Source organism: Mustela putorius, unplaced genomic scaffold (genome assembly GCF_011764305.1).
Source record: "Mustela putorius furo isolate JIRA1106 unplaced genomic scaffold, ASM1176430v1.1 tig00003987_pilon_pilon_pilon, whole genome shotgun sequence".
Classification (NCBI taxonomy): domain Eukaryota; kingdom Metazoa; phylum Chordata; class Mammalia; order Carnivora; family Mustelidae; genus Mustela; species Mustela putorius.
This window is the reverse complement of record NW_025422126.1, coordinates 7,626,298-7,639,267: the sequence shown is the minus strand read 5'-3', so window position 1 is coordinate 7,639,267 and position 12,970 is coordinate 7,626,298. Positions and strand designations below refer to the sequence as shown.

At 36.2% G+C, this 12,970-nt stretch overlaps 1 protein-coding gene across 1 annotated transcript in view; it reads left to right on the top strand.

Annotated features, from left to right (window-relative positions):
- The window catches only part of GDPD4 (glycerophosphodiester phosphodiesterase domain containing 4), a 145,318-nt gene that overhangs the window by 66,731 nt on the left and 65,617 nt on the right, over positions 1-12,970 (top strand). Inside the window, exon 11 of the mRNA XM_045071368.1 lies at positions 6,176-6,332. Coding sequence (XP_044927303.1) covers positions 6,176-6,332 — 157 coding nt within the window. The remainder of the gene's footprint in view (positions 1-6,175; positions 6,333-12,970) is intronic.

Below are 12,970 nucleotides of genomic sequence, written 5' to 3'. Positions count from 1 at the left end.
TGTTGGTGGGAATGCAAGTTGGTGCAGCCACTTTGAACAGTGTGGAGATTCCTCAAGAAATTAAAAATAGAGCTTCCCTATGACCTTGCAATTGCACTACTGGGTATTTACCCCAAAGATACAGATGGAGTGAAAAGAAGCATCATCTGTATCCCAATGTTTATAGCAGCAATGGCCACGGTCACCAAACTGGAAAGAACCAAGATGCCCTTCAATAGATGAATGGATAAGGAAGATGTGGTCCATATACACAATGGAGTAGTATGCCTCCATCAGAAAGGATGAATATCCAACTTTTGTAGCATCATGGACGGGACTGGAAGAGATTATGCTGAGTGAAATAAGTCAAGCAGAGAGAGTCAACTATCATGGTTTCACTTATTTCTGGAGCATAACAAATAACATGGAGAACAAGGAGAGATGGAGAGAAGGGAGTTGAGGAAAATTGGAAGGGGAGGTGAACCAGGAGAGACTATGGACTCTGAAAAACAATCTGAGGGTTTTGAAGGGGCGGGGGTGGGAGGTTTGGGGGAACCAGGTGGTGGCTATTAGAGAGGGCACGGATTGCATGGAGCATTGGGTGTGGTGCAAAAACAATGAATACTGTTACGCTGAAAATAAATTAAAAAAAAAAAAAAAGCTTACAGCAGCCAGGGCAATGCTTACTTGAGAAAATACAGTTGAATCTCAATAAAAGACCTTTGTGGGGGGGGGGGCCAAAAAAAACAAACCCTGCTTTTAGTCCTTTTGGGTGTATACCCAGAAGTGGGATTGCTGTATTATGTGGTAATTCTGTTTTTTAATTTTTTGAGGAACTGTCATACTTTTCTTCCACAGTAGCTGTATCATCTTATGTTATTGCCAGCAGTGCATAGGGGTTCCAATTTCTCCACATCCTCAACAACACTTTGTCTTTCCTCCTCTCTCCCTCCCTCCTTCTTCTTTCTCTCCTTCTCCCTCCCTGTCTCCTCTTTCTTTCTGATAGTAGCCACTTCAATGGGTGTGAGGTGGTATCTCATTATAGTTTTTATTTGCATTTACCTATTAATAAGTAATGTCTAGCATCTTTCCATGTGCTTATTAGCAATTTATAATCTTCTTTGGAGAAATGTCTCTTCAAGTCCTTTGCCTAGTTTTGAATTGGTTTTTTTCCCCCCCTTTGTTCTTGAGATTTAGGAGTTTTGTATATATTCTGGGTATTAATCCCTTATCAAATATATGATTTGCAAATATTTTCTCCCATTCTGTGGGTTGCCTTTTTCCTCTATTGATAGTGCTTTTGATGCAGAAATTTTTTTTTTCATGAAGACCAATTTGCCTTTTTTTTTCTTTTCTTTTTTGAAGATTTTATTTATTTTTCAGAGAGAGCACAAATGCACACAAGTAGGGAGAGCATCAGGCAGAGGGAGAAGTAGGCTTCCAAGTGAGCAAAGTGCCCAGTATTGGACTCAATCCCAGGACTCTGGGATCATGACCTGAGCTGACAGCAAATACTTAACCAACTGAACCCCCAGGGGTCCCATGCCTGTTTTTTCTTTTGTTGCCGATACCTTTGTTGTCATATCCAAGAAGTAACTGCCAAATCCAATGTCATGGTTTTGTCCTCTAAGATTTTTCTTGTTTTATTTCTTAAATTTGTATCCTTGATTCATTTTGACTTAGTTTTTGTATATGGTATTAGGTAAAAGTCCAGCTTCATTCTTTTCATGTGAATGTCCAGTTATTACAGCATCATTTGTTGAAAAGATTGTCCTTTTCCTGTTAATAGTCTTGGCACCTTTGTCAAAAGTCATTTACTGTGTATGTAAAAGTTTATTTTTAGGTTCTCTATTCTGTTCCATTGGTCTGTTTTTCTTTATGCCAGGACCACACTATTTTGATTACTGTGGCTTTGTGGTAAGTTTCAAAATCAGGAAACATGAGTCTTCCAGTTTTCTTCTTCTTTTTCAAGATTTTTTTGGCTATTTAGAATACCTTAAGATTTCATATGAATTTTAGGATGGGTTCTTCTATTTCTTTAAAAACATCACTGGGATTTTGATAAGAATTGCATTAAATCTGTAGATTGCTTTGGATAGTGTTGATATCTTAACAATTTATGTCTTTTAGTCCATGAACAAGGGATATGTTTCCATTTACGTCTTATTTAATTTCTTTCAGCATTGTTTTCTAGTTTTTATCATGTAGATCTTTCACCTCCTTGGTTAATTTTTATTCTTTGTGATGGCTATTATGATTGGAATCATTTTGTAATTTTTTTACTCACACTGTTAGTGAATAATTAGTGAATAGAAATGCAACTGATTTTTATCTTTTGACTTTGTATCCTGCAGCTTGGGTCAATTTATTTTTCTGTTTTTTTTGGGAATCTTTAGGATTTTCTATGTATAAGATCATACCATCTGAAAACAAGGGTAATTTTATTCTTTCCTTTCCAGTTTGGTTGCCTTTTCTCCTTCTTGTCTAATTGATGTGGCTAGAATGTCCTGTACCACTATGAATAGAAGTGACAAAAGTAGACATTCTTGCCTTATTCCTAATCTTAGAGGAAAAGCTTTCAATCTTTCACCACTGAGTATGATGATCATTGTGGGTATTCATTTATGTCTTTTATTATGTTGAGGTTGTTTCTTTCTATTCCTCATTTGTTGAGTCTCTTTTATCATGATTGGTGTTGAATATTGTCAAATGCTTTTTTTGCATCAATTGAGGTGATCATGTGGTTTTTTCCCCCTTTATTCTGTTAATGTGGTGTATTACATTGATGGGTTTTGGTGTGTTGAACCATCCTTGCATTACCGAAATAAATCCTACTTGGTCATGGGCTATAATGGTCTTAATACACTACTTAATTCAATTTGCTAGTATTTTGTCGAGGATTTTTGCATCAGTGTTCATTAGGTATATTGATCTGTAGTTTTCTTGTAGTGTGTTTGTTTGGCTTTGGTGTTAGGATATCCTTTAGACTCTTCACTTTTTTTTTTTTTTTTAAGCAATATTTTCTGTTTCTTTTCCTCAGACTCAGTACTTCTATTGTACTATTGTCAAGTTCACTGAATCCTGCTTTTGCCTGCTTAAATCTGCCTTTGAATTTTCTCATCAGTTTTTCATTTCAGTTCTTGTACTTTTCAGCTTCAGAATTTCTTTTTTTCTTTTTAGATTTTTAAATCTTTTTATTCATATTTCCATTGTGTTCATACATTGTTTTCTTGACCTTATCTACATCTTCTTTTAGTTCTTTGAATATTTTTAAGATGATTGTTTTTAAGTCTTTGTGTAGTATATCTGCCATGAGCTCTTTCTCAGGAATAGTTTCTGTTGATTTATTTTTTTCTGTGAATGGGCCAAACTTCCTGTTTCTTTGTGATTTTTTTTAATTGAAAACTGGAAATTTGAATCTAATAATGTGATAAAACTAGAAATCAGATTCTCCCCCTTCCTCAGGGTTTGCTATGTTTTTTGTTATTATTTTTATATCATGTATTATGTCTAAAGTATAAAATCAAGGTCTTAGGTTTTCCTGATCCTTTCCTCTGGAATGCACAGTTACTTTCTGATTTTCCCCATATATGCAGCTATTTCTAGTGTGCTAGCCTTTTAATATCTGGGGAAAAGAGAAAAATGAAGAGGGGTTAAAGTCCTTTAAAATTCCTGGCAGTCACTTTTGCCTGAAAGGAAGGACTTTGCAATAGTGGGAGTAGGTGCAATAATGGTGGCTTGCCTCTCTGTCTGCCCTCCTATGGCAAAAAGCAACAGTGACCAGAACACACACCCCCTATATTTGGGGTACAGGGTGGTTTGTGCTACCAGCTCTCACCAGCTGCTGTGTAAGCTACTCTTGGAACTGCACAGTTTTATGCCATGTGGCTGGGGTGGGGGGTTGATAGCTGCTAATGTGCTAAGAGCTGAAATTGAGGAAGATTAACCCCAATTCATGTGCCAGCCTTCCCCTGGAAATTGCTACCATTTTAATATACTCCAGAGTTCCAAGATAATTACATTAGACATAGTCTGCTGGTACAGTTGTTGTCTAAGTTGAAGGACAGATTCCTGGTGCTTCCTACTTTGCTGTTTTTCCAGAATCCTTTTTTCTTTCATTTTTGAAAGATTTTAAGTTAATAGTTATTTTCCTTCATCGTTTAAAATATGTTGATTCACTAATGTTTTGTCTTTTATCTTTTATCATTTTTTTTATGAGAAGTCTGCTATATGCTTTTCTTTATTTCTCTCTAACTATGTCCTTCATTTCCTCCTCTGCCTACCTTTATAGTTTCTTTTCCCTTATCAGTTTTTGGGTGTTTTTCACCAATTTGGATGTAATAATCCTTAATGTGGTGTATGTATATGTACTCTTTCTTATATTTATCCTTCTTGGTATCCCTGAAGATTCTTGGCTTTGTTAATGTGTAATTATCATCCAATTTTTAAGACATTTTACTTTCATTTCCTCAGATTTTTTTCTCCCATCTTTTTAAGACCCCAGTCATGCATATACAATATTACTTGTCTAATAGTGTCTTATAGGTCATTTGGATAGATTCTATTCCTACATCTTCAAATTCTCTGATCTGTACATGATCTATACTATCTAATCTTATGTTACGTAAGTGCAGTGAAATTTTCATTTAATTATTACAGTTTTTTAGCTTTGGAACTTCCTTTTTGTGTCATACAGTTATGTTTTTATTATGTTCATGTTTTCTTGACATTATTTAAATGTATATTTAAATATACATTTAAACAAAATATGCATTTTTGTTTTATATGATTTAATGCCCTTGTTGATTCATTCTATCATCACTTTCATTTCTGAGTTTGTCTTTATTGAATAATTACTTCTGGTTCTGGTTACATTTTCCTGCTTCTTTGCATGTCTGGTAAATTTGGTGGACATGTGGTTTTAGGATAGCTGCTGTATTTTGTTGTATTCCTTTAAAGAATTTTGGACTTCTTTAGCAAGAAGTTAAGTTACTTAAAGTTAGGTTGATCCTTTGAAGGATATTTTTAAGTTCTTTAATGTCATTCTAGTTCTAAATTATCCCCATTTTAGGGCATGGCCCCCTGGAGTCTCTGAAGAATGTCTTTGTAATTACTGAAGTCTCTCTGCTCTTGCTGGATGGAACTTGAAAGATTCATAGTCCTGTGTGGGCTCTGTACATTGTCTTAGAACTTTCTGGTGATTTTTCTTTTCATGGAAGTTGTTCTTCGCAAGCTTTATAGGGTTTTACTCTGCACATTGATATTTAGGTATATACTCAAAGGACCTCTGCATATTTCTCAGGAACTCTTTATTTTTGTTTTCCCCATAGCTCCATTCTTTGTGAGATGCTAGCTGACAAATTCTAGCTAACCCGACCTCTCTTTGATCTGTTCTCTTTCTACTCAAATCAACATGATAGCTGGGTACATTTTAGGGTCCCCCTCTCTGTGACACAGTCTAGTATTCACCTGCAAAAAGGAAGCCTGGGTAATGGAAGAGCTAATTTCATCTGTATACATTTTCTCAGAGATAATCATACTGTGCTCCCAGTTCCCCACTGGGCTGAAAAGAATTATTTCCCTTATTTTGTCCAGTTTTCTAGTTGTTTATGGACAGGAGGCCAAGTCTCATCTTTGTTACCTCATGGCTATTACAGAATTCTCTTCACAGGTACTTTAATGAGAAAGGAAGAGAGATTTTCATAAAACCAGAGATACTTAAAGGCAAATAACAGATAAGAGAACAAGGAACTTTTCTAATGATACCATCTGATATGAAGGGTGTAGGGCCAGAAATACTCAAGGAAGGTACCTACCTGGGAAATGGGTCAGAACAGGAGATTGTGTGGATGCCAGCTTAGTATGGTTTTGGACCTCAGAGCTTTGCCCCATCCCTACACTACTTGCCTTACTCTCAGGTTATTACTGTACCTACTGTCTTCTTGATGCCAGAAAGCCCCTGGATAGGGAAGCTACTTTTTTACCATCACTAATATGATTATTATATATCATTAAAAACTGATTTCTAGAGCATAAAATATTGAAATCAAACTATAAGTGACTAGTTTTTAGTCCTTTGCTGAGATTTGGGAGGGAGTAAGGAACCCTAGTAAGTCTTTGACATTGATGGGCTTTCTGAGAACCAACGTGGCTGAGTTCAGCCTTTTTCCCTCTTCTTTTCCCCTTCTGCCTGCAGTTTAGATCATGTACCTTTTCTTATGCATGACTATGACCTGAGAAGAACAACCAATATTAAGGAGGTCATGCCAAATGCCTCCTTAACACATCCTAGCTTCTTCCATTGGAGTTTCCTGTCGACTCTGAATGCAGGCAAATGGTTTGTACAGTCACCGGTAAGACATTTCCCAACTCAACAAACCTGCATTGAATCTCTCTTCTGTATGAAGTCATGTGCTGCTCCTAGCATACACACAATTTCATCCCAGTTTGGTAGCAGAACTGTAGCATTGATAGAGGGCTTTTCCAGGAATGCAGTCAGTCTAATTGTTGCTTTCTACATTGACTGGAAATTCTGAAGATAAACACATAAGCTTTTGTCATTTAATTCCTTTTTATCAAGCATTGCATAAACTTTTATTGTATCTTCCATGTACACAGCATTTTCCTAGGCATTTTGAGTAGCTCACAGTCATAGATGAGGCAGACTGGGGACACATTTATTCTAACCTCCTCTTCTTATCATTCATTAGATACTTATTTGAGTACATTTTAGGTTCTTGGCACATGGAATATAATGGTGAATAAACACACACTAAGCTCTGATGGAGTTCACAGGCTAGAAGAGACAAAATACAGTGTGATAAGTGCTGAACTGAACTTAATTTTAGATGGCTTAGGAGCACACAAGAGCCATGTCTAACTCAGTCTGGGGGATGGAGATGGGGGATTCTGGGAAAAGGAGATAAATAGGCCAATATGGTAAAATATAAAACATTGCTGTGTACAGTTTAATTTAGAGGCAAGAGTGAATGGTTGTACTTGAGAGGGCTGAAGAGTACTTCATGCAAAGGTATCATTTGAGCTGAAAGAATATCATTACTAATGGGAACCATAGACAATGATGGCAGCATGTTTCAAAGATTACAGTATACTGGAGCAAGAGTGGATATGGTGTACATGCATGCATGTGTGAAAGAGGAAGAGAAGAACGGAGGGAAGAAAAGAGAGAAAGGTCAGTAAGCAGGAGATGGGAGAGAGACTTGAAGAAGAACCTGGGAAAACATGTTTAGAGGAGAATATAGCAATGCTTAAATAGCAAGTTAGAGAGTTTAGAATTATCCTGAGTATTTTAAAGTGGCTAAAATAAAAGGTAACATTTGCATTTGATAAAAGTTAAATCTGCCTTTCCAAGATAGATTAAAGACAACAAAACTGCCTAGTTTCCAAATTATCATATCCCTAGTGGGAGTCTATGTGACCTGGGTTATACCAATCATATACACTCACTTGAGACTTCAGTTTTGAAAACAGACATCTGAACATGACAGGACAGCAAACATTCATACTGCTAGCACCTGTAGCATCAGAGACAGTGCGGTGTGGATATCAGCTGTAGTAATAGCTCTCTTATCCGGTAATTATAATTAGGAGAGTAAGTCTTACAGTATTTTTAATTGTGTACTTGGGGATGAATGGAATTTTATTTAAATTTGATACTAGCCCTGAGAACTTATTTGAATCTGTTTCATGTAAAAATATTGTTAAGTAAAGCATTATGTTAAAATGGACTTCTCTACTTCAATTTCATTCTGTTAACTAGTGTTAATATAAGAAATAGCTGGAAGTGGATTTGTAATTACTGTATCTTCTGAGATAATGTGATTTTTTAAAAAAAGATTTAATTTATTTATTTGACAGGGAGAGAGGGAGTATAAGCCGGGGAAGTGGGAGAGGGAGAAGCAGGCTTCCCACTGAGCAGGGAGCCCAATGTGGGGCTCCATCCCAGGACCCTAGGAGCATGACTTGAGCCAAAGGCAGACACTTAACTGACTCAGCCGCCCAGGCACCCCAGAAAGCTTGTTCTTATAGGAGTGTATAGCCTCTAAATACTGTTAATGTGTGCATGTAAGCTCTGTATATGTCTCATCATACATAAATAAATAGACACATACAAACCAGAGATGCTCCATTAGAATGTATATATTGAGTTAGTCAGCCATAGTTAATGTTATGGCGAATGTGCCTTCCAGATGGAAAGGCTGATTTTGTGTCTTATGTATAATGTATAACATAAAATCTTACTGTAAGTGATAGGGTTAGATATGTTATTGTAATAAATTTTGGTGGATTTTTTAAGGATTAAAAGTTTTATTTTAGCATATTTAGGTGGCATGCTTGCAGTATTTCATTAATACTACTACTGTGGCTACTGTGAAGTATCCCAAAACCCAAAGTTCCAAATATGATTACCTAGGGGGCTTTATTTTTAGGTTTAATTGTGGAGTTTTCTTTGCTGGCATGCTGTACAGTCAGGGGTGGCTGAAGTGGTGTTGGCAAGTGATTTAAAGATTTAGATGTGTGGATACTTTTTTTGTAGCAAAGACATTGTTTTTGTTAGGATTATTCTGGTCATTCTTTATTGGGTGTGTATGATTATGGATTGATGATGGTGGTGAGTTGACCATTAGTTAGTATATTTATTCCTGAAATTATTGGTAAAAATTAAATTGTTAATCTGATTGATAATGAAATAAAAATAGAGCAGTTCTGGTAGTTGTTCCTGGAAGTTCAGCTAAGTTCCTATTTCTGCAGCAAAACCATTTCTGTAGAGCTTTCTTAAATCTTTTTGTGAAAGTATAATTCTCAAAACAAGAAAAATCTAATTCTTATGTAGGAACACCTGAGTAGGTCAGTCAGTTAAGTATCCACCTTTGGCTCAGGTCATGATCTCAGCATCTTGGTATCAAGCCCTGCATCAGGTTCCCTGCTCAATGGAGAATCTGCTTCTCCCTCTCCCTCTGCTCCTTCCCCACACTTGTGCGTGATCTCTCTCTCTCTCTCAAATAAATAAAGAAAACATTTAAAAACAATGTAATTGTCCGGCAACTAGATAGCGAACATGAGTAAAGTTTTATTTAGCACATTAATGAGAGAACAAATCAGGATGACAAAACCCACTCAAAAAGAAAAATGAGAAACCAACATGTGTATAGTGAGTGCAACAAAGAAATGCTGAAATTAGATCACTAGATTAGATACAAACTTAGTTAATATACTATACTATATATACACACACATATATCTGATTATATAATACTATATGACAATAAACTCTATCTTTGTAGTTATCTTCTCTATCAGAAAATATTATCTGCATCTCTCCTGGGCAGAAATCATTTCCGTTTTTATCAGTTTTCTACAACTTACCATCTAACTTTGCATAGTTTTGTCCTAATTGATAATTAAATGGTAATTCAAAAAAAGGTACCTTCCTCAAAGAGTCAGATGACACTGACACAAGTTTGTTAAAGAATGTGCTATCATATGATACTATATGATCCAACAATCAACTTTTTGCCTTATTTCTAAGTTTAAATAGTTTAACAGTCTCCTCTTAAAATCATAATTAACTTCTATAGATTATTTAGAGATTCATCTTAGTGAGGTGTTGTGTTATTTGCTTTTATTAATTTCTATAGGTTCAGTAAGAAAGATCAATTCATACACATAATGTTCCTTGTTGTATAATCAGCAAATCTAGAACCAGATTGTGTTAAACAACTTCTATCAAATTAGATTTTTTTTTTAAGATTTATTTGACAAAGAGAGAGAGAGAATGCACAAGCAGAAGGAGTGGGAAAGGGAGAAGCAAGCTCCCAGTCGAGCAGGGAGCCTGATATAGGCCTTGATCCCAGGACCCTGGGATCATGACCTGAGCCAAAGGCAGATGCTTAACCAACTGAGCCACCCAGTTGCCCATCAAATTAGATTCTATCTGGAGATTAAGTACAGAATCAAAAATTTCAATCTTAATAGTCCCTGTCATTCCAAAGCTCTTTTTATCATGATTATTTACACAATAAGAAATTCATCTCTACCAGGTTTCACCTGTGTACCTACAAACATGGGCAAATTTGTCTTTTTTCCTGCTAGGCATTGATCTTTCTTCCTGCCTGTGATGCTGGGACCATGTACAACAACAGATACCAGATTGCTAAGGAAGACTTATAAGCATGGGCTTTCAAATATCAATTATATTTGTGTCCTTAATGGAGAGTGGGTATGTTAGGTCCATAATCAAAAGAGCGAGACTGATACAAAGCGAAGGTCAAACAAAGCTTTATTTTGTGCCAAGCATCAAGAATCAAACCGACTGTTCGGGGCCACCTCTTACAGAGAGAGCGACCCCTCCCTGCCTTACAGACTAACTTTTATAGAGCAAAGGCCATGTGGTTGAGCCTGGCCACACGCAGGTGGCCAATGAGATTGTAACACACAGAGAAAGCTGCACAGTCATGCTAGGTCACACACGAGTGGCCAGTTGAATTACAATTCACCCCATAGTAGCTATTTGAACTAGCCTGTCATCTTGGTCAGAATTGGCACCCAAAAGGTGGGGCCCACACTCTTTGGTAGCTAGGGAGACAGTATGCGCACCCCACTGATTGGATGTCTCCACCTGGCCCGACTCATCCCTGCATTGGGGCTCTGTTATCTCTACCTGACCTGACCCACCCTTTGGGCTCTGTTATCTGGGACTGGCCTACGATATTTTACTGGTTTCCTGGACTTGCTTTTAAGTAGGTTCCCCTGGGGATGGGGGCAGGGTCAGTTTAAGTTTTACTGCATAAACAACAAAATCACTATGTAACTGAATGGAATCGCTCTGGCTAGATAGGCCCTTACAGGTACTTGTCATATCTGACCGAATGGAATGTATTGTCAAATATAATCCTTCATATTTGACCTTGATTACATAATTTGTTAAATTATATTCCAGTAAAAAGGAGGACAGATTTTTATTCAACATATGCAAATAACTGCATTGCCATGAGAAGTAGAGACTTAGTTAAAAATATTTCTACCTTAGTTCTGTGGGGTTATTGAGAACAAGATACTACATACAAAGAATGTTTTGCACATGCATAACAGAGAAAAAGTCAAAAGAATAGGTTTTAAAATAGCAGTAAGTACATACCTATCAATAATTATTTTGAATGTAAATGGACTAAATGCTGCAATCAACAGACATAGGGTGATAGAATGAATAAAAAGGCAAGACCCATCTATATGCTGCTTACAAGAGACTCATTTCAGACCCAAAGACACATGCAGATTGAAAGTGAGGAGGTAGAGAAATATTTATCATGCAAATGGTATGAAAAGAAAGCTGGATTAACAATACTTATATCAGGGGCACCTGGGTGGATCTGTCAGTTAAGGGGCTGCCTTCTGCTCAGTCATGATCTCAGACTTTTGGGATGGGGCCCAGTGTCGGGCTCCTTGTTCAATAGGGCGTCTGCCTCGCCATCTCCCTCTTGTGCTCTCTTTCTCTCCCTCTCTCAAATAAGTACATAAAATCTTACAAAAAAGCACCCTACTTATATCAGACAAATTTGACTTTAAAACAAGATCATAACAAAGAACACTATTTAATCATAAAGGGAACAATCAACAAGAAGATATAATAATTATAAATATTTATGCAGTCAACATGGGAGCAACCAAATACCTAAAGCTGCTAATAACAAACATAAGGAACTAATCAATAGTAATAAAGTAGTAGTAGAGGACTTTAACACCCACTTACATCAATGGATATATCATCTAAACAGACAGTTGACAAGGAAATAGTACCTTTGAATGACATATTGGATCAGATGGATCTAACAGATGATATTCAGAACATTCCATCCCAGAACAGGAGAATATAGATTCCTCTTCAAGTGCACATGGAATAATCTCCAGAATAGATCACGTATTTGGCCAAAAAACAAGCCCCAACAAATTAAAAAAGATTGAAGTCATACCATGCGTCTTTTCTGACCATAATACTAGAAATCAACTAATTTTCCAGAAAAAATCTGGAAAGAACACAATTACATGGAGGTTAAATAACATGCCAATAAACAATGGAAGGGTCAACAAAGAACTCAAAGAGGAAATCAAGAAATACATGGAACAGAGGAAATGAAAACACAGCAGTCTAAAACCTTTGGGATGCAGCAAAAGTGGATCTAAAAAGTTTGTACCAATACAAGCCTCCTGCAAGAATTAAGAAAAGTCTTAAGTAAAAAACCCAACCTTTATTATCTAAAGGAGCTAGAAAAATAAGAAAAAGCCCAAAACTAGTAAAAGGAAGGAAAGAATAGATATTAGAGCAAAAATCAATGAAACAGAAACTAAAAAGCAGTAGAACAGATCAGTGAAGCTAGGAGCTTGTTCTTTGAAAAGATCAACAAAATTGAAAAACCTTTAGCTGGACTCATCAAAAAAACCCCAAAAACAAAAAAAAAAAAAAAAAAAAAAAAAAAAAAAAAAAAAGAATTAACAAAAATCAGAAGTTAAAGAGGAGAAAAAATCAAATACAAAGACACAAAATACAATTATAAGAGGATATTATAAAAAATTAGACAGCCCAGAAGAAATGGATAGATACCTTGAAACATATCACCTACTAAAACTGAAGTAGGAAGAAAATTTGAACAGACCAGTTCCCAGGAATGAAATTGAATCAGTTATCAAAAAATTTCCAACAAGAGAAGTCCAAGACCAAATGGCTTCACAGGTGAATTCTGCCAATCATTAAAAGAACACTTAAAACTTATTTTTCTCAAAATAGTCCAAAAAATAGAAGAGGAGGAAAAGCTTCCATATTCATTGTATGATGCCCGCATTACCCTCATACCAAAACCAAATGAGGACACTACAAAAAACAAACAAACAAACAAACAAACAAAACTCCAAATCTGCAGGCCAGTATCTCTGATGAACATAAACGCAAAAATCCTCAACAATACATTCATCATGA